Consider the following 26,962-nt stretch of genomic DNA (forward strand, 5'->3'; position numbering starts at 1 on the left):
TTTCTCCACAGTTTTTCTAATCCAGGTATAAACTTGTAGTACAGTTCTGGAATAGACTGAAAAAATATTATTATCATTATTATCAATTAAATATACCAATATTGCCATAACATTATATATATATATATGTGTGTATATATATATATATATATATATATATATATATATATATATATATATATGTATGTGTATATATATATATATATATATATACAGAAAAGGAGAGGAAAGAAAATTTGGACAAAAGAAAAGAGAAAACAAGAATGAAAGAAGATAACATAGAAAACTAAAACGCACATCAAGGCAAGAAGAAGAAAAAATGTATGGGGGCAATTGACAGCAGGTAATCTAAGAGGGAAAAGAGGGAGTAAGGGAAGAAAATACAATTCTGAGCTCAAAAAAAAAAAGAGAATAATTTCAATAAATGCTTTAAAACATTAGTAGAAATACAGTGAAACCTGTTGGAGGCACAATATCAAATACTATGGTCACAAATATGAAATTAAAGTGAAGAGTAATACATATGTAGTTAAAGTTGATGGCTGAGCTATTTATACTTAAACATGCCAAGGTGAAGAACATTCTTATTGCATGCTCTTTTGATTTTGTCAGGATTTGGAACTTTAAAATATGTCCACCTCTCTCAACTTTGAGTCACCCCGAGAGGTGCTGGGGCCCAGGAGCCAATGCTTGAGTTGCTGTGGTTGTCCCCACCAGCATGTTCTCATTTATCAACCCAATGGCCTAAAGCTGGATGCTCCAAGGGTGTGGCACTCTGTCTGTTGGTTGTTTATCTTGTGTGCAGGAACTCAGGATGCCTGGATCTGGACAGTCACTCTGACTGTCCTGGGTCACTACCCCTCCCACTCACCTTCCTAGGGTCCTTTTCAAAGTGACACAGAGCCTGGTGGCTATCTGCAACCATGGGGCCTGTCATTGTGGGTTCTCCATGGGTGGTGAGTGGTGCAAAAGTGCCCCCCCTGACCTACTCAGATCACTGGGACACTTTTTCTGGTACTGAGAAAGAGGCTTAACTAGTTTGCTTGGCTTTAAGATCCCACTGCCCATAGTCACAAACCACTAGAGCTGCTCCCCTCCACTGACTGGGACAGACACAGACATGGCCCAAGCTCCTGCTGGCTGCAGCCAGGAATCATGGGGGTTGTCCCCCTCTGCTGCCTGGGAGTGAGACAGCCATCCCACCCATGTCCAATCTCCAACCTGCTGCAGCTCTAACTTCCAGAGACTGTTCCCATCTGCTGCTGGGACCCAGACTGCTTTCCTGCCTGGTTCTGCACTTTCATTTCCTGCCATGTGGACTTCTGTGCCTTCTCTATCTAGCCTGCCACAAAGGCCATGTGGAGTTAGGATAGCACTTTCAGGGCAGTCTGCACCCTACACCTCTGGTGGCTGCTGAGGGGTAGGGGGTTTCAGCAACTTTTGGCTAGGAGGGACTCATGTACAAGGTCCTTCTGCACAGATTATAGTGACATCCCACTGCAGGGACAGTCTCTTTGGTTTTATTTGTTGCTACCTGGAGGTGAGGAGATGCCATGTTGATTTAATTTATTGTAGGGCAACAGGCCAGCTGTGGGCTCCACAAAATGTTGGCGACTCTCAGCAGGACTTCGAGCCCACAATTTGGGCTAAACTGCTTTATTTACTTCACTGACCTTGTTGTTCCTCTTGCATTTTAATTTGGTCATCTTTTTTTCCCAGCTGTGGGTAAAGGAGTGAGCTTACATGATCTTCCTCTCCCTCTTTCTCTCTCTCCTCCCCTCCCTGCTCACACCACCCTGGTCTGGGTTCAGGTTAGGGAACTCTGCTCTCGTAATCAGACTGAAGTCCCTCCAGGTCTCAGACTGTCAAATATTCAGTCTTAGAACATTTACTCTGTCAGCTCTGCAGTCAGCTGTTCCCTCACTGCCTCTTTCTCTGCTGATGGAGGTCGCTGCCTAGTTGTACCTACACATTCTTATTCATTTTATATTTTCTTGAGCAAAGAGTTGTCCTGATGTTTTTGAATTACTTTCATTTTCATCTTGAGGTTAGAACTCCAACAGAAAAATAAAAATGCAACAACATTGAGCCAGTATTTACAAAAATATTTCCATTTTTAGTTCTGTGGTGATATTCCTAGAAAGCTATGATAGCACCAGAAGCCAAAGGAAGACAGAAGTAAGTCTGAATTGGAGGGAAATTCAAATGACTGGCCCCTCAGGTGACGTGCTGCAGGGGAGTTCTTCTCTACTCTTACTCACCTGCCACCTTCTCCAGTGTCATTTCCACTCACTAATTCTAAGATCCACCTCTCACAAGGTCATTAGTTCTATCTAATTTCCCAGTGCGGTGACGGTTTCAACCCACAGAGCAGCTTACTGACATTTAACATAGTACTTACTAATATAGGAAAAATGACCATTGTAATTAAAGATATCATGATTTAACATTAATACAATAGAAAAGTTACTAATATGACTTGCCAATATATGAAATCCATTTGAACATAAATATATTTCAGAGGTGAAAAGTGTATAGAAAAAGAAAACCCTACACTATTTTTCAGATCATAACCCACTTTTCTCCTCTGCCTCAGATTACAACCTCTCATTCTTTTTTAAATTTGTTTTTTTAAAAAATCTCCGCCCTAATTACTCTTCTCTTATTCGTTACTACCTTGGCTAACATGGTTTCTACTGATCAATTCTTCTAGATCACTAAGATTTTCCCTGCCCTCCACTTTCCCAATGTGTTTCAATCCATATCTTCCATAAATCTATTCATTCCTCTTCTTCTAAGCAAGTTTATTTCCTAAAGATACTGTTTTACTGCCATTCTCTCCTCTTCTCCTTCTAATGTCAGCATCATTCAACTCTGTCTCCTTCCTCAATTTTCTCTCTCATCCTTTTAAATGTTGAAGGTCCTCAGGGTTAAACTTTAATCCTTGTCTTCCTCTATAGTTTCTCTCCACAAGACCACCTCCATTGCTGGACTTCCAGTTGACAGTTATAACCCATCAGACATTTATTTCTTGTAAATTGCAAACTAATATATCCAATGGGCATTTGAACTTGGTTGTCTAGCAGTCAACTTATAGAAGACGTGCCTGCTTTCACCTTTCTCTCCTAACATACTGCAATTACCTTCTGTTTAGAGAATTTAATTGGTTTTTCATACTCCTCCTTATACCTTTTAACAAAATCGATATTAAGTAGGATCATTCAGTTTAGATTTTCTTGTCTCTAAACCTGGGACTGAAGAGACCAATAACTGTGTTTAGTGTTTGTCATGTTCACCTCAACACCCTGAAGAAAAAACAAAAGCTGGCTTAGATAAAGTGAATTATTATGGACAGTGTAAATTTAGCATTAGTGGTGAGTCAATTCTACCATTCATTTTTTAATAAAATAGCAAAATCAGGATTTACTTGTCTTTTCAAGAATAAGAACAGAAAAGTTATCACTACTACAAATTTAATACACATAGCTAAATAAGAAATATATGTATGTAAAGTATATTTTGTTTTTTCAGCCACAATGTAAAGGTACATCTGATGTTATATGAACAAAAATAAATCTAATAAATAGTATAAAAATAAATATTTAAATAAACAGATACATCATCATGGTCATGTGTAGAAAATGATATTGCCTAATATTCCTGAAATCATCTGATAAACTGATGGAATTCATTTCACAAATCCAGCAGGAATGAGAGTCTTTGAAATGGCAGAACTTGTGGGAGTGTGGTAAGGTGTGTTCATCAGTGAGAAGCATTTCCCTGCTGGACCAGGTCCCATTCCATGCTCCTTAGTCTTCCATACAAGTTCGCTGATGAAGAGAAGGATTTCATGATTTCTGCTCTGACCACCTCCCGTGCACAAGGCTGGTATTTCTTCTCCTTCAGGTAGACAGTGATCGTGTAGAAATATTTCCTCACAGCCCTCAGGGGCGCCTCTTCCACCTCCACCTGCTGGGTCCCACAGGCTTTCAGGTCATCCAGCTGCTGATGGAGGCCACTGAGGAATGTGACCAGGAGGGTCTTGTTCCAAGCAGCAAAGGCCTCCTGGGTGCTGAAGAGGTTGAAGACCTGCTGGGTCATGTCATGGAGGACAGCAACAACTTGAGCCTTCTGCACCTGCTCACCCTCCAACTGCTCCTGGGAGAAAGCAAAGTCTTTTCTGTAGTTCAGGCAGGAGAAAGTGGGAATTCTCCTCATTTTTTTGCAGGAGAGTCAGTGCTCCCTCCTCATTTTTCTCAGGAGTTTCAAGACCCAGGTTGTGAATCTGAGGCAGGTCACAGCCCAGAGAGTAGGTGTTCTTGCAGCTGAGCACCACCAGGGCCAGCAGGAAAGCCAAGGGCAAGGCCATTGGGGATCTTGCAGATGCTGCTGGGCTGCCTGAGATGGGTGATCTTGCACCTTTACCTATAGGTTCTCTGAAGCCCTTGACTTGTTCCTATGTCTTAAGTAGTATCTAATATGCTTTCATTTTTCTGAACGTCACCCCAGTATTTTCTACTTCTGTTTTTACTTTCCTCACACATTCACTACATATTAAGAAAAGTGTTTTTCAACCGTTTTTTTTTTTTCATTATTATTTCCTCTGCCCTGCCCCCAGGCCCCCTTTTAGAATTATTTTTCCAAATTAAACTCCTGTTAAATTTTTGTTCTTGATGATATTCCTGGGATTGAATCCAGAGGCGCTTTAGCACTAATCCACATCCACAGAACTTTTTATATTTATTTTGAGACAGTTCTTACTACATTGCTTCAGACCTTGCTTAGTTGCTGAGGCTGGCCTCCTCTGGAGTCACTGCGATTGCAGGTTGCACCATCTCTTGGAGAAGCTGCTGTCCGTATAGGGTGAATGAACATTAACTTTTGTCTCCAACTTCTCTGAAGATCTTGCTCTATATATATGACTTTATTAGGGAACACACTGAGTATATAACTTAATGAAGGCATTTATGAATGCCCTGTCCTTCACCTTACCATCACCACCAAAAAGTTACTAAATATGGCCATGTCACCTTAAAAATCTTGCTGTGTCCCTTTGTAAACTCTGACTATCTCATTTCTAAATATCAGAGGCTCTGTTTCCTTATAAATAGTAGTGTAAATTGTGTCATTATAGATTAGTTTTCCTTTTATATATCAGGAATTTGTTCAAAATGGGATATTACAGAATTTACTCCTTTTTGGTCTGTCTTCTTATCCTCAGTATAATTATCCCTATGCTTGTGTATCATGATTCACAGCTTTCAATCACTGATTAGTGTTCTGTCATGTGGATATGCTATGATTTCTTCAGTCATTCACTCATGATGGACAATGAATTGTTTCCAATTTCAGACTATTCCAAAAAAGCTCCTAGAACATTCATATGCAAGTCTGTACATAGATATGTGCTTCCTTTTCTCTTGGTAATGGACTTGCTGACTCATATGGTAGGTATAGGTTTTTCCTTCCTAAGAAAGTATAAAATTGTTTTCCAAACTAGTTGAATGATTTCTTAATTTCAGCAGCAGGTTATAAACCTTCCAATTGCTCCACAATCTTGCCAAAGTTCCATGACAAGAACTTTTACCTATATCCAGTCCAATAAATATGTTGTTGTGTCAACTTGTGTTTTATTTTCATTGCTCTGATGCTTCATAATGATCTTTTTTTTTCCTTTCCTACTTGCTATCAGTCTCTCTCTTTGGGTGAAACATTTTTTTATATATTCTCTCAGTCTTTGGAGTTACTTGCTTTCTTCTGAGTTTTAAGAATTCATATATATATATATATATATATATATATATATATATACACACACACACACACACACACACACACACACATAAGTTCTTTATCAATTGTGTGACTTGTAAATATGAGGTTCATTTTCTAAAACTTCCTAAGTTAATTGTTGAAGGATATCATTGATATGATGCATTTTTGGTTTTCTAAGAGCCTGCAATACAGAGTTATAAAGATAAACAGGGTTTTCAGACCAAATTTCAATTGAAGCAAAGTTTCTGATTTGGTAATAAATGTTTGATTTTACCAAGTTTCTGGAGTACTCACCATCAAGTCAATGAATAAGTTATGTTATTAACTTGATCCTACTAAATTAGAAGAATGTTCTACCGACACTTTCAGTACAATGTTGGAGTTTGTTTTAATCAAACTACTCAAGGAGATTAGAGACAAACTAATGTTTAAAATCAACAATTAATATTGAGAACAAAATGATTATTTTAAGCTCAACAAACATCATTATGAAGGATTTAGAGAAAATGCTTACAGTGGTTGAGATTTGGGATCTTGGCGCCAGGAGTCTTCTAACCTGTCACCATGCTCTCCGCATGTCTCACAACCACAACAGCCAAAACAGAAATCCAGATGGATGAGGGTCCTGTCACCTCTGCTGGGCCACATCCCATGCTTCACCATAGACTCAGCCACCATGCTGGTGGGCTTTCCTCAGAAAGGGTGGTGGATACACAAGGCCTCACACTGGCATGGGCTCCTCTGTAATAACATGCCATTTTATATTCATTATCTGTCCTAAACTACCATGATTTCTGAAGAAGGTTCTACCATCTCCACATATATAATAATTTAATGGTCATGTTTCTAGTTTGATGACATGTCCATCTAAATATTTTACCAATTTTTCTTGGTTTGGTTTTTTATAATTGTGTTTTCAAAGCATTTAAAACATATATCAAAAGGTACAAGTACTTTACCAGATATGTGACTTGCAAATGTTTTCTCCTAGTCTGTGGCATACTGTTCATTTCCTTCAGAGTGAAAGTGTCTAATGTTCCCTAAAGAGCCTCCACAACAGCATTATTAACTGCAAAAATGATGATACACATGCATGCTGTTATTGCACTTCATCTAGAAGATGAAGTAGAGCTCCATATATTTAGGCAACATGTATATATGTGCTTGTGGCCCATTTGTTTGGTTCGGTCTTCTTATCACTTAAAGACTGGATAAGGTGGCTCCACCACCTAATCTTTCTCCATAGAAGTCCAGCATCCTCTGCATGATTTCCTTGGAGTCCTGAGGTACAAAGTAAGAAGGGGGAAGGCAGCTCTGTTGTCATTGCTCTGCTGTCTGGTCCTGAAAATTTGCCTCATCATAAAGGTCTGGCCACCATGCAGTTGATTCCACATACTCTTTAAATCATGGACCAGGACACTATCTCTGATTCATGCACAAAAATGCTATACACATGAGGACTTAACTGTCAGGAGTGTGGTACACACCTGTAATCCTAGCCACTGAGGCAGGGGAATCACATGTTTTGCAACTCAGTGAGACCTTAAGTAAAACACTGTCTCAAAATAAAAATTGAAAATGGGATGTTACTCAGTGGCAAAGCAATCCTGGGTTCAATCCCGAGTACAAAAAAAAAAAAAAAAAACCAAAAAAATAAACATTTCTTTCTTCACTGAAGGTTTTGGGAAGATGGAAGAAATTTCATCACACCAGTGCACACAATTTCAAGTTGTTCAAGAGACAACCTGTTCTGAAAAGCTCTTCTTCATTCCCACCAGGGAGTCACCACTGCCTTAATCTGAGGAGTATTGCAGTTCCAGATCATCCAGGGACTTTCTCTCTCTTTGTCTCCTCAGAACAAGCCAACACTCAAAACCATGCTCTCTTGGTCTATTTTCTCTAGCTATAACTATGTACAACAATTAATACAGAAAAGGATCTTACATTGGCTCATAGTTCTGGAGGCTGGAAAGTGGCAGATCAGACAGCTGCACTGTCTCAGATTCTGGTCAGGATGAGATGGTACTTTCACCCAGGGAGGAAAGCAGAAAGGAGGAGGGTTAGCCCTCATCCATACTTACCTTATAACCTATGTAAATATTACCTTAGGGCTCCTCTTCCTCATTCTTGCTGGAATTAAATTAAGGCATCCTTTATCCTATGCCAGTGATGTAGGTGGGTGATCTGACAACTCCAATTTGACACAGTACTTAAATTTTACAGAAGCCTCCCTTGTCCTTTTGGTCAATGCACACAGGAAGAACAGGCTTTTCATAAACCAACCGGTTTCTGGTCCAGGGTACCCACATGGCCAGAGAAGGTAGTCGGCGCCAAGTCCCACTGCAGCAACTTCCTCAGCTTCCTCCTGACTGCTCTAGACACAGCAGAGACTTTGTATTTCTACATGGTGCTCTTGTATCTGTACCATAGCAGAAGATAATCCTGCTTCACCACAGCTTTTGGAAAAGCTGATGTCGGTAGTTGGAAGAAGGGGGAAGGTTGACTTTTTCACAGAGGACCAGACTAGTTTGAGTTAATGGCTGCAGGCCTACCAGATTGGCACATTTTTTGTACAGCTGATGTGTCACCACCTTGAGTAGGAAGTGGGGTCCCCGAGCTCCTTGTCACCTTAATAGTAACTACCCTGGACCTGCTCTCAGATTTCTTCTCCTGAAGTCTTACTCTTTTCAAGAATCTGATTTTCATGATGCTCTCAGAACAAACGCATACTTTCAAATAAAACTTTTATAAACGCCCACTCAAAAGTTTTGTGAAATTAGTTGATTACTAAGGCTCTCTGATATTTAGTTTCCTGTCCTGTAAAATGGAAAAATATAGAATAGGTATCTACTATGTAGGCAAACTGCTTATATAAGGGTGTATGTGAAGAGGATCAAATTGAAATATGTACATAGGTGCTCAGCACAGTTCCTGTTTCATTAGAATCCCTGAGTAAATGGCAGCTGCAAATAACAGTAATAGCCAAAATAGCCCAAGTTCCAAGAAATCGGTATGAAAACCAAATCTACCCAGTGGGCATATGCTGGTCACGTAAAACCCAGAATTCCTTGGAAAGTTTCATTATCCCAGTGCTTTTAGCCTGGCTTAAAAATTTGATTTAATCCTGTGTACCTGTCTTGGGTTTATGCTTTGGGGAGTGTGTGGCTTCGGAGATTTGGTAACCAGGAAAACTACATAAGATATTCCCAGAATTCTGTCTGACCAAGCTGGGAGACCAGGAGCAGACTTGGTTTTTGAGAAACATGGAAACAAAACTAGACAGATGGGTAGAGTAGAAAGAAGGTCCCCCTCCCTCTATTCGCTTTCCTTGGAAACTGACAGAAACCCTCAGAATTCCATAATTTTTGACTAGTATGAGGACCAAAATCAAGGTACTTCATAAGTGTCTGGGAAATAACTCACCCTCAATCTTGAGGGCACACAGGGGCAGAGCATCCCCCAGACAAGGAAGGGCTTAGGTTGACTACAAGAGCTAGCATATTCCTTTGGTTCTCCCGAGTGCTAAATTCTAACTTCAAGACCATAGACCCTGGAGCACAGAGCAGAAGCAGTGGGCACCCCAGGTTCCACTCCCAAATCATTTGCATACCGACTCTCCTCCAATCCAAATGCTTCAACTGCACATTTATTGTCCTAGAAGATTCAGATCCCCTTATTATGTAGTACCTTGTGTATTACATGTGCTTCTTTGGAATATAAATTTCTCAGGGGAATATAAATGTCAGGATTTTAAATTCTGGCATAAGCTAGAAACTCTACTACTTTGCAGGCACATTTTACAAAGAGCATCTAAGAGGGGCTCTGAATATGTGAACATAGGGGTTTTATAAATCGAGTTGAAATTGAAACTGCCACAAGGATTTTGCATCTTAAATAATTTATTTTCCAACATAAATATTTAAAAAAAAGATTAAAAATAACTTAATTCATAAATTAATTTAAAAAGTTAAAAACGTCTATTGTCTTTTCAAAGGCACCCCATTTGCTGTCAGTCACTTAATGAGCCTCTGCTGGTTGAAGAATGCCTGATCTCATCGTCTGGTCAAGACGTGGTGCCTACTGGGCCATCTTCAGTTTTGGAAATTGTCTGTAAGTCTGTTAATGAAGGAGAAGTTCCAGTAGAGTTCCTCTCTGACGACTGTCCAGGCACAGCTGCTGTACTCCTTGGCCTCCAGGTACATCCGGATCCTCACATAGTAACTCTTCAGGCGCAGGATAATCATGGAGTATGCCTGTCTTTTGTTTTCCTCCCCCAGTTTCTCTACCACCATTGTGTTCAGGAGGACCATCTGCTGATGGAGTTCACGAAGGAGGTCTGTGACAATGGTGTTATTCCAGTCAGGATTATAGTAGCCTTTTTTGAAAACATGAAAGATGTCCTTGAGCATCTCATAGATGACAAAGGCAGCCTGCGCCTTCTGGAACTGCTGTGGATGTTTGATCTCCTTGGGGATCTTGAAGTCCATCCTGTCACTGAGGCACTCTGCAGGCCTTTCATTCAACTGCTCTAGGAGCTTCTGACATTCCACACTGCTGTTGAACTGTTGGAGTCGAAGCAGGTTGTAACGTAGGGAAAGAGCTGTGGTGGAGAAGCACAACAGGAGAGCCGGTTGGAGGATGCACCTGTTGTTCATGATGACAACCAGAACAGCGCTGCCTACAGTCTATGCAAGGTTGCACAGACTGCAAAGGTCTGCAATGTGAATGTCCTGGCTCCATGGGGATGGGCTATTTATATGGGATGGTCCTCTCTGTTTCAGAGGAGTTTCCCACTTTCAGTTCTCCCTTTCGTTTTTACTATGTCACTTTATTCTTATTGCATTCTTAAGAGTTTTTAAAACCCTATTTATTTAAACTCCTGATTACTCTATATAATGTACATTAGGGGAAATATATACAAACTGTAAGAATTTCTAATATTGTATAGTTTCAGTAATTTCTCAAGGAAAGGATAAGAAGGGACTTGAGAGGAAACAAAGAAGCCCCAAATAACCAGGAGGTGTTAACTGAAAAGCCACTCATAGAACAGCAGCTGGATTGGGGGGTTTTGCCTACTGCAATGGTAGGTTTGTGTGAGAGGGTCTGGGGGAGTTCTGAGCGACCTTGGAATAGTGCAGGGAAGAGAAAGTTTCAAACCAACTGTGTCTGAAATAGTGACATGTCTTCCATTTTGTTGGCTTACATCCTTGCCCTTGAAATTGTTAGCCACCATGTGAGGGGTCTGACTGCCCTGAGACTACTGTACTGTAGGAAAGCCCAAACTAGCTCAGAGGAGGCCAGTTGGAACTTGGCAAGATAATTTAAATGTTTCAGCAATGGAATCCCTTTAATTTGCAATATTATGACTAGAAATTTACCTATGGCTGTCCCTGCAGAAATGTGTGTGAGTGTATAACACACATAATATCTGTAAATGCCCATTGCAGCAACATCATAATCAAAAATACAAATACTTATCAGGAGAAAAGTGGCTAAGTAATATCATAGTACAGACGAAATGCAATATTCTTGCATATTAAAATGGAAACAGCTGATATAAACCTATGTTACAAATGCTTAATGAAATGAATATAATATATGAAATATATAATTTTACACTCATTAATATATAACATAAAATAAATAGATAATATGAAATATATAATATCAGTAAAATGTAATACATATCATATATAGTATAATGAGTATCATAATGATTGTATATTATAGATTATAGATTATCTATAAAATAATGAAAATGGTAATATTGTTTGTTGTATAAATTAACTGAAAGACACACACAAACACAAATTTACATGAATACATATGCTGACACATGAATATTATCTTTTTCACCAGGTACATTCACTCAAATATTAATAGTAGTTACTTGCAGTGACAATGCTGACGGGGGTGAGAATGTGGCTTGAAAGATAAAGTTTTTCCATTTTCACATTGTAACTTTAGAAATATGGTAATTTTTTAGTGTATAATTTTTTATTGGTGTATTATAATATACATAATAGTGGATTTCATTATGCCCTATTTGTATACATGCATACAACATAACTGGATGCAACTCACTCACCAGGGCCTTCCCTTTCCTTCCTTCTTGCCTCCCCTGATCCCAATCACATATGAGTTTTCTCCAGGATAAGAAGAGACATGAGGCATCCTAATCATTCAGTACACTTTGTTTGAGGAAAGTGAAAAACCCTTACTCTGTTTAATATATCTCCTATTTTATTTACATTTATTTTTTTTTCTATAACAAATACACATTATTGGTATCATTAGAAAACACAGTTATAGAGGAGGAGTAAGTCTTAGTGTCTACAGCACTTACAGGAGGTGACTCTGGCTCATTACAACTTATTAGATATTTTAAAAGAATTTGAAGAGAAGAGTTTGAAGATTCCCAACTCAAAAACATGACACTGTTTCAGGAGATGGTGGCATATTCTGGCTGTGAAATGTCCCCTGCAGGCCACGTATTAAACTTGATCTCCAGGGAGCTGCCAAAGGGAGGTGGTGGAGTCTTTTGGAGGTGTCCTCTAGTGGAAGGTTTGAAGGTCACTGTGGGTGGGTCCTTGAAGGGCATTTTGGGACCCTGGCCCACTCCTCACTCTCTTTAACTCCCTGGACAGAAGGTGGTTGGGTTTGGCCTATGAAGCAATCCTGTGGTGACACCCTGCACTCCAGACACCCAAAGCAATTGCATGGTAATGGAGGGAGACCCTCATTGTTATACAAAATTACATATAAGAGGTTGTGAGGGGAATGGGAAAATAAACAAGGAGAGATATGAATTACAGTGGATGGGGTAGAGAGAGAAGATGGGAGGGGAGGGAGGGGGGATGGTAGAGGATAGGAAAGGTAGCAGAATACAACAGTTACTAATAGGGCATTATGTAAAAATGTGGATGTGTAACCGATGTGATTCTGCAATCTGTATTTGGGGTAAAACTGGGAGTTCATAACCAACTTGAATCTAATGTATGAAATATGATATGTCATTAGCTTTATAATGTTTTGAACAACCAATAAAAAAAGTTAAAAAAAAAAAAAGCAATGGGCCAATTAATCATGGACTGCAACCACCAGAACTTAAAAGTTAATTATCCCTTTTAAAAGTTAATTATCTAGGGTATTTGTTATAGTAACAGAATACTGACTAAAATGGTAAAAATTCTAATTACCCTGTTTAAATCATTACACATTATAAACATGCATAATGATTATCCCACTGTACAATATAAATGCTTACAATTATCATGCCTATGTCAATAAAAAGCCCAAATATTTGTTTTTATCATAAAGAAAATAAAATGCTATGAGAAACAGATATATAATAATGAAGAGAGAAAATATATAAAAAGAAGTATAGCAAATTCATAAAACTCATTTATTTTGTTTGATTTTGACACTAAAGGCTGATTTCCCCCCTTTTTTCTTTGTGTGGTTTTCCAGTTTTCCACTGCTAAACATGTGTTCTCTTGTTATAGACTAATCTACACAAAAGAGGAACAATCAACCACAAGTGTCAAGGAAATTCTGCCTCTTCTGTGGGCCCACTGCTGTACCAGGAGAGGTCAACTCTAAATGAGCTCAAAAGTCATCCTGAACTGGCAGGTCCTAATCACCAGACTCCCTGGATTGTTCTCTCTCTGAGTAGAAAGGATTGATCTCTGAAACACCTCGCATTGGTCTTTGTGTTGTGAGCCATGGATGATTCCAGACTTATCCTAAGATGCTTTTCAAAATGGAGTTTTCCCAAGGAATTTCTCAGTCACTGACATAATAAGACATTCATAAGTGAAACAGCTGCAAGATGACTTTCTTTTTTAAAAACCTCATTATTTTAGAGTCTACTTTTTCCTAGAACTTAGGAAATAGCTAAGCCACAGTTATGAACTCCCATGCAAACAATAAAATGTAAGAGGCAGCTACAAATATTTGTTTATGGGTACCCAATTTGTTTATGGATACTCAATATGAAAAATATAATATCGAAACATACACTGTAACAGGAGGATTAAACATATACTGCTTCTTATCACAATTGAATCAAGTTATTACCTTACAACAGACTACTGCAAGTATAAGATATTCTGTGTAAGCTTCATGGTTACCACAAAGCAAACACTTATTTTCTGTATAAAAATATCAAGAGAAAGGAATAAAAACATACAACTTAAAAATCATCAAATCACTAAAGGACATAATAATACAGGAAGAAAGGAATGAAGCAACTATCAAACAATCAGAAAGAAATTAACACAATGGCAATAGTGAGCCCCTACCTACCAATCATTAGTATAAATGCCAATGGACTAAATATTCCAATCAAAAATAGAGAGTGTCTGAACAGATTCTTTTAAAATGCCCAACAGTATGCTGTCTGCAAGAGACTTCAGCTTCACAAACACATAAGGAATGAAGGCAAAGGGATGGAAAAAGCTATTCCACACAGATACTGACCAAAAGAGAACATAGGTAGCTTTACTTACATCAGAAACAGTATTACAACACAAGGAAGGTCCTTACACAATGTTAACAATCACAAAAACATATACATCCAACATCAGAACATCAAAATATACAAAGAAAATATTAATGAATCTGAGGAGATAAACAAGCTGCAGTTCAATATTAATAGCAATTTCTGTACCACTTTGGACAATGGATAAATCATTCAGGCAGAAAATGAGGCAATATTGGAGTGGAGCTACACTTCAGACTAAATGATCTTAATATACATTAAAAGAACTTCCCACCCTACACCAGAAACCCATTCTTCTCAACTGAATATACAACATACTCTAGAATAGATATGGTGGGCTACAAAACAAGTCTGAACAAATTTAAGATTACAATTATACCATATCAGTATTATTTCCAAAATCAGTGATATAAGACCAGAAAAATAAGTGGAAATTAAGTGACTCCCTCCTGAATAGGTAGTGAGTAAAAAATAACTCAAAGGGGAAATTAGAAAGTATCTGAAAGCAAACAAAATTGGGAATGGAACATACCAAAACATGGAATGCAGCAAAACCAGTTCTAAGAGTGATGTTGATGGGATCAATGCCTACATAAGGGAAAAAAGAAAGATCTCAAATGATCAAACCACCTTTTAACCTCAATAAACTAGTAACAGAAAGGCAAAGGAAGCCCCCACAGTGAGTAGAGGAAGAGAGACAATGAAGATAAGAGCAGAAATAAATGAAAAAGAAAGTACAAAAACAATAGGAAAGATCAGCACAAAGTGGACAAACCTTTGTTTACAGTAACTGAGAAGACTCAAAATAAATAAAATCCGGAATAAATGAGGATAGGTTACAACTGATACCACAGAAATGCAAAGGAGCATTAGAGACTACTATGAACAAGAGCTAATAAATTGAATAGTCAAAAAGAAATGGATACATGACTATTAATACATTAACAGTGACGAATAAATCATGAACAATAGAAAATTTGAACAAATAATGAAAAGGGGGATTCTGCTCAATAATCAAAAATCACAGAACAACAAAAAGTCCAGGACTCGAGAGATTCACTTATAAATGCTACCAAAATTAACAACAATGACAGAAGAAGAAATACAAACTGTTAACAAATCTATGAAAAAATGTTCAACAACTCTAGCAAGTAGGGAAATGGAAATTAAAACTACACTGAGATTCCATCTCACTCCAGTCAGAATAGCAGTTATCAAGAATAAAAGTAACAACAGATGTTGGTGAGGATATGAGAAAAAAGGTCCACTCATGCATTTCTGGTGGGACTGCATATTGGTGAAAACACTTTACAAAGCAGTACAGAGATTCCTCACAAAAGTTGGAATGGAACCACCAATTGACTTAGTTATCCTACTCCTCCTTATATCCCTAAAGGACTTAAAATCAGCATACTTCAGTGACTCAACTACATCATTGTATATAGCAGCTCAGCTCATGATAGCTAAACTATGGAGCCAACCTACATGCCCTTCAGCATATGAATGGATAAAGAAAATTTGGTGTATATACACAGTGGAATAAAGAATAATGAAATTATGGCATTTTTCCAATAAATAGATGCAACTGGAGAATATCATGCTAAGTGAAATAAGCCAATCCCCCAAAATCAATGGCTGAATGTTCTGTCTGATATGCAGATGCAAACTTACAATAAGTGGGGCTGTTGGGAAGAATAGAAGTTCATTTGATTAGACAAATCGAATGAAGAGAAGGGAGGGGGACAAGAAGAGGAAATACAGTAGAATGAACTAAACATCACTTTCCTAGATTTTTATATGAATATACGACAATGTAACTCCACATTATGTACAACCACAAAAATGGGAAGTTATACTCCATGAGTTTATCTCAAAATACATTGCACTATTATGTATAACTAGAAGGAACAAATAATACATTTCAAAAAAGAAGAATGAATACCAACTGTAATGGTTAACTTGAATTGTCAAATTCAAATTGATGTCAATGGTTAATTTGAATTGTCAAATTGAGATGGTTAATTTCAATTGTCAAATTCAAATTAATGTCAATGACCGGACTAAGAGATGCTGAAGATTAAGAAGCTTCTGTCTGTATCAGTGAGGGAAATATCTAGGAATGATTGGCATGTGGGATATTGAACTGAAGTGGAGACCCTACCTAAGTGTGGGCAGCACCAACCAATAGATTGGAAGCTTGACTGGAATAAAAGTTGGAAGAAGAAGGAAGCAAATGCAGATGCAAGCTCTTTTCTTCTTGCACAGGTTCTTAATTGCTGCTGCAATTGTCATACTCTCTTTCTTTCACTCTTCCAAAGCAGTGTCTGCCAGTGATTCTCCAGGGAGTTTCCAGAAGCCTTTTCAGACTTGGTTAGCATCACTGATCCCTCTAGTTCTGGGTCTTTGCAACTTGAACTCTGCAGCTACTGGTTTCTCCAGATCTCCAGCTTGCAACCATCCATGGTGGATTATCCAGCTTCTGGTTGTGTAAGCCAATCTGATAAATTCCTCTTTTTATAATCATACCTCCTGTTGGTTCTGTTCCTCTAGAGAAACCTGCCTAATACATCAACCCTACTTAAATTTTCCCAAATAGTGAAGAGGAGGAAATGCTTCCAAATTCATTTTATGAGACCAATATTACCCTGAGATGAAAACCCTACAAGATAGTAAAATAAAAACTTATTGGCTAATATCCCCCAAGGAGCATAGGTAAAAAAAAACAAAAACCTAGCAAACCAAATTCACAAGTATACTAATGAGATCCTAAAAACAATCAAATAAAATTCCCCCTGGGCATGCAAGGATGATAAAACATATATGTACCAATCAATAAATATGATGCCACATTAAGAGAACAAAGGATTAAAAATGATATGACCATTCCAATAAATGCAGAAAAACCATTTGATAAAATTCAACATTCATTCATGACAAAAACTGCCAACAAGGACTAGAGATACAGTTCAGTGGTAGAGCACTTGCCTAGCATGTGCAAGGCCTTGGGTGTGATCCCCACTACTGAAAACAAAGAAGAAAAAACAAACAATGCAACAAAACAACTGCAACAGAAAACTATCAACACATGAGATATAGAAGGAATGTACTTCAACATAACAAAGGCTATCAATGACATGGCTATCATACTTAATAGTGCAAAGTAAAATCTTTTCCTGAAGATCAGGAAGAAGACAAGGATGCCCACTTGGGCCACTTCTATTCAATATTCGAGTGGAATTCCTAACCAGAGCCATTAGGCAAGAAAACTGAAAAGCCATCCAAATAAGAAACGAAGAAGTGGAATGGATGTGTAAATGACATGATTATACAGAGTATTGAAAACTCTAAATTTCCCATCAGAACACTGCTTGAAGAAGTTGTAGGATATGAAATCAGCATACAAAAATCAGGAGCATTTCTACATGCTAACAGTGAAATCAAAAGAACAAATTTAACTGAGGAAGCAAAGGCTCTGTACATCAAAAACTAGAAAATACTGATGACAGAATTGGCAGAGGAGATAAATTAATAGAAAGAGATCTTACATTAGTGGATTGAAAGAACTAATAATGTTAAAATATTCAAACGATCCACAGTCATCTATACATTCTGTACAATTTCTATCAAAATATCCCTGGCATTTTTTTTACAGAACTGAAACAATATTCCTAACGTTCCAATGAAACCCCAGCAAAGAAGAAAAAAGAAAAACATTTCCCCAACAATCTTGCCAAGAGGAATAAAGATCAGTCTACTCATACTGCAAAATTAGCATAGTCTAAACATTCTGTAAAATGTAGGCACAAACATGCAATATTGACTAAAGTCATCTTGCTATAATTATTTTGAATAAATTGTATGTTACATCAATTAAGAATAGAAAAGTATTTTACCTTCACTTATTTCTTCTTTAGTATTCTTCCTTTTTGAAAAATACAAATATGAGTTTCTGACATAGATACTATTTTCCTTCTCTTTAAATTTTTTTAACATTTTTTTTTTTGCAAAGCAAGCCTACTGGTATTCTTTCAATGTTTATTTGAGAAAGTCGTTATTTTCCTTTTTTTTTTTTTTTTGAGGATGATTTTACCAGGTAAAGTGTTCTAAGTTAGTAGGTTTTTCTCCCAGTGCTTGACCTTTCAATTCTCTCTGTTCTTGGTTGCACAGCTTCTGGGGAGAAGATAGCTAGATATTCTTATCTTTGAACCTCCATAAGGAAGATGTTGATTTTTCTCTGGCTTCTTTCATAATTCTTTCCCTTCACCTTTGACTTTCTGAAGTTTGAAAACAACATGGAAAGGTGTAGCTTTTTCTGGCATTAAACCTGGTTGTACTTGACATTGTGCATCTGAAGATTAATGTCTCACATTAATTTGAGGAAATTATGTCATTATTGTTTCTTGTGTTCCTTTCTTTTTCTCCTTCTGGGAATTCCAGTGCCTCTATGTTGTATCTTTTGAAGTTTTCCCTCAGTTCTTGGATATTCTGGTCTGTCCCCAACCTTGTAGTCTGTGAGTCAACTTTACATTTCTGGGACAAAAATACTTGTCAAGGAAAATTTAGAAAAGAAAATTTTATTTTGACTCATGGTTTCATAGATTCACTTCATGGTGGGCTGACTCCATTGCTCTGAGCCCAGGTGAGGCAGACATCATGGTGGAAAGGGCTGGTGGAGGAAAACATCTCAGGACAGGGTAGCTGGGAAGCAAAGGGAAAGGGGTACTAGTCACAGGGAAGACGATCTCTGCTAGGCCACAGCCCCAGTGACCCATCTCTAGCCATGCCCCTCCTGACTATAGTTTCCGCCCAGTTTGTCCAGTCCACTAGGATAGACTGATTGATTAGAGTTCTCATAATTCTGTGTCTTTACCTCTGAATATTCCTGCATTAACACAGAGGCTTTGGGGCAAAACCTCACCTCCAAACCCAAATACTCAGTCCTTATTCTCCTTGCATTTCATTCTTAGAAGTTTCTATTGACTTAACCTCAAGGTCAGAGAGTCTTTCCTCTGCCCCATCCAGTATATTAATAAGCTCAAGAAAGGTATTCTTCATTTTCCATACCCTGTTTTTGATCTCCATAATAACTTTTGGGTTTCTTCACAGATTTTCCTCTCCCTGGTTACAATGCCACCTGTTCTTCCAGTTTTTGCATTTTACCCATTAAATGTGGAGGCATATTAATCACCATTGTTTGAAATTACTGGTCTGATATTCCAACATTGTCGCTATGTCTGATGCTCCCTATATTTTTTTTGAAATTGCAATGTGTTTTTTTTCAAGTGTGCCTTGTAATTTATTACTACAGTTAAACCTTTAAAAATTAACTGGGGAGGTGTCCTATCATATTCCTATGATACTGTCCTCTAATCAGTTCTCAGTGTTTATGGAACCTATGCTCAGGATTGTGAGATTTACATGCTGTGTTTTAGCTAATGGTTTTTCCCCACCTGTTAGGTGGGACAGCAGTATTACACTGGACTGGAGATGAGTATTTTCCTTCTCCCACATTTTTGGAAAACTGGAATGAGTTGGAATTGGTATTTCCTTTTTCCATATGAAATGCTGCAAAGGGCTCAGGTTGAGTATTTCCCTCCCAGCTCTCAGTAAGCTCTCAAACAATCCAGCAGCCTGGGCTCTGACTAATTATTTTCTCCTGATGGCAAATCTTTTCAGAAGAAAGGAGTAGGACCAAATGGTTTATTTCTCTCTCCCAGCTGGAAGTACTAGAGGACTCTACTGTGATATTTACTATGAGAACAAGTTCATCTCATGCAATGCAGGGTCCTTCCTAAGACTGGGTCCTCTAAAGTTTTCACTCTTTATTGTCCACCCTAAGTCATCAGCAATGTATCAATTATTGGTCACATTTTCTTACTTAAACACCTGATCATACTGCAGTTTCCCACTTATTTCCCTGCTCCAACAAGCTGGACTTCATGTATTCTTGCCTCTCAAATCTTGCAGAGATAAGAAGACTGGAGAGCAGTTGGCCCATTGTTCTCACTTCTAATGCATTTCACATGTGCTTATCTTTCGGTCTGTTCAGCACTTTACTGGTTGTCAAGCCAGGGTAGACATTTCCAAACTCCTTACAAGCAGAACAGACTTAAATGAAATTTTAATTTAATTATGATGGCCAAAACCAATACAAAGTATTTATATAATAAAAAGCAGTTATATAGCCTTTCTTCTTAAACTGAGATTGATTTTTTCACCTTGTTCATCCAATGAGGGTTAAGCAAGTTGTTCCACCTGTTATCGTCTTAAGTGAATGATGCACATTTTAGCATATGGTGGATAGGAAGCCTAGGGAGGAAGGAAATCAGACTCTGCAGAGCAGGCTGCACAGCAAGGTAAGGCTCTGGTTTCTCCCACTGGAAAAATACAACTAATATATTGAATACATGCCTATTCTTAATTGACATATTAATGAATGTTTATTAAGCACTGCATAAATAAAAATGCTTTTGTTATATTTTGTAATATACAGTAAGTGTAAAGACCCTGGTTCCACTTCTTGAAGAATACCTTCAATAAAGTTTTAATATTAGCTTAATTATACATCTTCTGTATTCCTTCTGAGGTTTATTCCAACATATTTTATTATTAATTTTCTGACATGTTTTTGAAAACATTGTATTGTATACTTTATTATTGATGTGGTTAAGAATAAAATTAAATTTTATTACATTTTCTAATTTTGAAAGGGAATAACAATTTTATTTACATGTGTGCTGTATTTTTAATGAAAAAAATTTAAGACTTTCTCATTTTACATTTTTATATGGCAAATATCAATATATAGAAACAGAGAATCACAATCTCTTTGGAGGTCTCCATAATTTCCAAAATGCATCAGTGGGTCCTAAAAACAAAACACTTGAGCGGTGTTGATGTTGATAATATTTACAAGTGCCTTTTGCATGGTTAATTGGAGGTGATTATTAAGGGCTTATAATATCAATCTCTTTATTTTTTGGTTTGCCTATTAAAATCAAAGAAAGAGAAATATGACATTTTTCTGACCAGATGTAATGACCTTGATTCCACATTCCACTTAGAGCCCAGTCCATGAAAACAGTTGGGGATGGGAGGGAGGAGGATGCAAAATGTAGGAAGCGCCTGGTTGGAAGACAACATCATCCACCTGAACACAGAGAGTGAGAATCTCACCAAAACTCTTCATCTCACTGGAGAAGCTTGCTCAGCCATAGAGTTTCTGTGAAACTTGGGAACCACACGAAAAGCTTATGTTCAGGGAAAGGGAGAAGAGCCTGTCTTCCTGTCTCCCACCTGCTGCCTCACTCACGCCACTCACTGGGTGACCAAGCTGCTCCTGCCCAGGCTGTGGGTTCTCGGCAAACCCCAGGAGCAGCTGGCGGGGCAGAGAATTCTCCATCTGAGCTGTGTGAGGAGGGGCAGTGCCAGCCTAGATCTGTGTGCCATGGGGTTCAGACACTTTCTGTTCCTTTGTCCTTTCCCACATTCTGCATGTCTTGTCACAGGCCTTTAGCCAGACTGCTTCTTCAGTTTCAGTCCTACTCACCACCAGATCCAGATGTCAATAGGCCACTGTGCTGGGGACTGTGCCCAACTCTTGCTAAAGTTAGGATTTGGAATATGATATCCCCAAAAGTGACCCCCTGGAAACTGAGAAAACTACAGAAGTAAGAAAGTCATTCTCTTTTTGTGTGTATGCTCTGGCCATAAAGTATTCTCTGAAATTCCTCCCCTAAAGTGGGTCATAACACATGCAATGAGCATCCTGCCCTATGCCCAGAGAACAGGCATGAAACCCAGAGACTCTCAGAAGAATCTGAGCAAATAGGCCTTGGGGAGTCCCCCAGTTTGTTACCATTTGTCAAATGGTACAATTTGTCAAATCCCCTTTAGGACAATGATCCTGCCACAGGGCTGTGCTCTTTCAATCTTCTAAGCACGAAAGGCAGTTTCCCTGGGTCTTCTAATCTTTGTTTTGGAAGCCTCCTATGTCTTGTAAACTTTGGCTAAATAAATTTGTCTTGCTTTTTTCTTGTTGATCTATCTTTTATTACAGGAACATTAGCCTTGAACTTCACAACTGCTTAGAAAAAGACTTATTTTCTTCCACCTTTCTATTATCAGAAGATTATCAGAAGACCATCCAGTCTGTACCCCCTGCCACATTGGAAGACTCCCATCGGTGGTTCAGTGGCCCTGGGGCAGACAAGAGCTGCCCAACCAACATTTCCAACATGTGCCATCAGGGCCTGCTTCTAGAAAATCCCAAGGAGCCCTCTCAGATACAGATATTGTTGGCCCAAGCATGGATTTACTTTTCTTTTGAGATTCCAGGCAGTTCTCTGTGCCATATTTAATTCTCATAATCCCTCTTGATTGTGATGGTTAAATTTAGCTGTCACCTTGACTAGATGAAGTAATACTTAAAAACTGATAAAGCATTTTTTGGGGGGGGGTCTCTCTGTGAAAGTGTGACTAGAGGAAATTGGTGCATGATTCAGTGACTGAGTGGGAAAATCAATGTTGTCACCTGGAGTCTCAAACATAGCAGAAGGTAAAGGGAAATTTTCTCTTTCTCTGTCTGTCTCCCTCTATCTCTGCCTTGCCTAAAACTACCATACTTTTTTTTTCCTGCCTTTGGACTTCAGAACTCATGTTCCCTGGCTCTATGGACTCCAAAATTTATACCTGCAGCCACACTGGATTTTCAGGTCTTTGGCCTCAGAGAGAATTACAACATCAGCTTCCCTGGTTCTGAGTCTGCCAAAATTGGGTGGAGTCATGCCACTGGCATCCCAATATCTCCAGTTACAGATAGCCTGTCCTGTTATTCCTTAACCACAAAAATCATGTGAGCTAATTCCTACAATAAATCCCCTATCTATCTATCTATCTCAAATGTCTTAAATCTGTTCAGATACTTCCTGGGGCTGACAGCATCCACTGATTGCTTGACAAGGTGGTAGAGATGCCAAGCCCCCTCATTCCACCACTGCAAGTTTAAACCCATCTGAGCCTATGGAAGCAAACTCACCAACTGTGGTCTGACTGTGGATCCTGAAATAGCCCTATGATGTGGATCAACCGTCTCTCAGCTGTTGTACAGGAGAAATCCTATCTACCCAGAGAACTGGCAGGAGGCAGGCTCCTACATTCCTCTGAAGGCAAGTTCACCAACCTCAGTCCAGGTACATATCCTGAAGAATACTGCTCTCTATAATCTGGGGCCTCTCAGGCCATGCAATAACTTGCCTAGGGACTGGGAGAAGTCCTTCCAAAGACTCATTGGAAAGTATTTCCATCTATTTAACTGATAACAGGCCCACCTTTTGCAGACTCAACTGTGGATCCTAAAGCAAGGCTTGTCCCAGTGCCAGCCCTACTGAACAAAGTCCTTGTCTTATCCATCAAGTGATCAGGCAGGGTCCATGCCAACTGCCTATTCCCTAGAAACCAGCTTCTGAACTTTCTTCTGTGCTACAGATTAAGCAGTTACAGCATGATCTGATTCCATTTGCACTTGATTGTGATCCCAGTAGCATTCCTTGAGAAGCAATGGAGAAGATCTTTATCTGCTACTCTGTAAAGAATGGAACAGCTTCTTGCTCCTTCAAATGCACAGACACTAATGCAAGATACGTGGATCATGAGGTATTAGTCAAAAACATCACCAACACAGCAAAAAAAAAAAAAAAAAAAAAAAACACCAGTAAACTGGTTCCAAGGAAATAGCTATATAAGGATTACTGAAAAAAAAAAAAGATTTAAAATTAAATACCTTAAAGAAGGCTAATGAGGTACAGGAGAAGACAGACAGCTAAATGAAACCAAGAGAGCAATTTATGAACCAAATAAGACGTTTGATAAATAAATAGATGACATGTAAAAGAACCAAATAGATTCTGGAACAGAAAAATGTACTGACAAAACTAAAAACCTTAATAGAGAGTTTCAACAGTGGATTCAATCAGGTTGAAAACAGAATAAACTTAATGACAAGCTGTTTGAAATCAGTCAATTAGAGAAACAAAGAGAGAATTAAAATGAAAGGCAAAAGCAAAGGGAAACTATGGTACATACACCATCAAACATATGAATATGTGACTTAAAGGAATGTGAGAAGTGACAACAGAGAGGACCAGAAAGCATAGTCAAGTAAAAATTGTGTGACACCTCCCAAATCTTGGGAATAATATTGACATTGAGATTTATTAACTGAAAGAACTTCCTGCATCAGTTCAATAAAGAACACAATTATGTGCCACACAATGACATTTTGGTTAACAATCAACCACATAATAAGATTATAATGGAGCTGAGAAATTCCTATTACTTAGAAAAGAAAACCTCTGGAGAAAAAAATGAATAATTCCCAAGAAAATTCCCAGTGAAGTTTTAGCGGAAGCTTCTCTGCCCCAATATGACTTGAACATTACAGTTTGGTTCTTGAATCACTGTTGGGAGAGGGCCAACCAAGAGGTCATCTGACAGGAATTCCTTCACAGAGCTCTTATTGAAAGAAAGATAAATTTGTATTAAGATAGAGTTACTTATGTTTTTGTTATCTGTAATGGAACCTAGCATCAATTTAACTGACAATTGTCACTCGAAATTGGCACTCTTGATGAATCTTTTCTATGAGAAAACTAAATTTCAAACTTCTGGAAATGCAAATTGCTTTCAAGAATTTTATTAGGAAAAATTAAAATTATAAATAATAATATTATTTCTTTAAAAAATAAACCATGCTAGTCTCTCTAAAAGTTTTTGGTCAATTTAAAATGCATGACCTATTACATCTATTTAAAATACTCTCATGATTTAGGTTTGAGGTGTTTTTCTGCTAGTGCAAAACTCTCAGATGAGTTTGTGTTTGGGGTTCAGAAAAACAAGTCATGTAATTCATTAGAGGGAGTCAGGAGCATGAGTTTCTTCTCTCTCTCTCTCTCTCTCTCTCTCTTGCTGAATTTTCCTTGATGATTTCTAATGTTGAAAAAGGGCAATTCTACAGCGACACGCAACTGAATCAGTCAAGGTCACTCCAGATGAATTGCATTGGCTACTAAATAACCACACAGAGATAGAAATGCCTTTTTGGGGTTCAGTGATGGCTCCTCCCACAGAGGAGGCAAGAGAGGCAGGCAAAAGAGAGAGAACATGCCTGAAACCTTCCTATTTATTGGGGGGAAGACATTCGAAAAATTTCAACCCAAATAAGGCAAAGGATTGGGTTTCAGGGGTTGCTTGGTGATGTCTTGTGGTTAGCAGATTGACTGACATTTTGTAAAGCCACACCCATCTCAGGTGCCCTGTGGGGATCATAGGCAGAGTCAGTGAAAAAAACATATGTCGCACAATCAGGCGGCCATGTCAGTGCAGTTCCCTTATATATGCTCAAATGCATATAGCTCACATACACAGCTCATGGCTGGCTTGTGACACAATTCAATCCCCCCTTTGACAACCTCCCAGGCCAGGAGTCATACTGCTTTTCCTTCAAATAGCCGATGATTGTATGGTAATACTTCTGGTGGAGCAAATCCCAAATGGGACACAGTTTTTCTATGAATGTTGGCTTCAGTTGATCCAGGCTGAGATGAAGCCTAGAGCATAGTTGATCAAGGAAGAACTCATTTCCGTCTGCATGGTTGTCCACCGTGCTGAAGAGATTGAACATCTGCTGGATCATCAGATGGTAGAGACTTATTGCAAGGGGACAAGCACCCCACCAGGGTAGATTCCTGCTCAGGAGATGTGAGCCACCTGGAAAATAAAATTAGTGAGAATTAAAACAGCCAGAAATTAGATAGAAAGGGACCATCTGATGGGTCTTCGAGTCCTGATGGGAGCTGGAACTGAACCACCGAAAATAAAGGCTCTTATTCTGTACTTAAAGAGGAATACATCAAAGGAAGGGATAAGGTTTCAGGAGGAGTATTGGTTCAGTGTTTGCTTGGTGCTCGCTTCTCTATGTGGCAGGATCTTGCAGTAAACAGGTTGATTGGTATTTTGGCAAGCCACACCCATGTCCGAAAGGCTGTGTGGCTCCAGCAGGTCACCCCATCTCTAATGCTGTGCAGAACTTGTGATGGAGCTAGGTAGGAAGGCACATGAACAAGGTGTTCTCAAACCAGCAAGGTTGCTTCTGAGAGTTCCTGATACCAGGATTTCCTGCCTAATGGCTTCAACATCCTTTTAGTTCATGCACAGTTCATGGATGGCTTCCAGCAAGACAGCTAGTTTCCATCTTCTGAATTTGGGTGGTCTTCCCTGTTTTTCGAGGAAAATGGAAGTCGGCTCAGTAGTTCAGGCATATTGAAACAATCAGAAGGTAATCAAAAAATGTTATCAACCTAATTTATTGATAATACACTAGAAGATAGTTTTAAAAGTAAATTTCAGATGTACTGGGTCCAAATGCCTACTTATCAGTCAAATGGGAAGTATCTTTGATCTAAAGACAAAAGTGTGTATAGAAGTAGATGCTGATTGCAAAGGTTGGTTCTGTTTGTGAATCTAGAGTGATTATAACAGTTGTTTTAACTTCAATACACAAATAATTTTGAGTTTGCTAAGTACCATATTAATTTCCAATTAATCTGCTTAAACCTCTGAATTTTATCTTTTACATTTCTGAGATGGGCACAGAGGATTCATTGACGACACTGTCCTCCTTTAGAA

The 26,962-nt window shown here is 38.5% G+C and overlaps 1 protein-coding gene and 1 pseudogene across 1 annotated transcript; both read right to left on the bottom strand.

The window, feature by feature from the left end:
- Positions 1-3,762: 3,762 nt before the first annotated feature.
- LOC124108865 (interferon alpha-2) lies at positions 3,763-4,369 on the bottom strand (annotated as a pseudogene).
- Positions 4,370-9,866: 5,497 nt separating this feature from the next.
- Positions 9,867-10,430, bottom strand: LOC124108812 (interferon beta-like). Its single transcript, XM_046467363.1, has one exon. The coding sequence runs from the start codon at positions 10,428-10,430 to the stop codon at positions 9,867-9,869; it is 564 nt and encodes a 187-aa protein (XP_046323319.1).
- Between the last annotated feature and the right edge of the window lie 16,532 nt (positions 10,431-26,962).

Source organism: Marmota monax, unplaced genomic scaffold, assembly GCF_021218885.2.
Source record: "Marmota monax isolate L192 unplaced genomic scaffold, Marmota_monax_Labrador192_F-V1.1 WCK01_AAM20220418_F8-fsc00033, whole genome shotgun sequence".
Lineage (NCBI taxonomy): Eukaryota > Metazoa > Chordata > Mammalia > Rodentia > Sciuridae > Marmota > Marmota monax.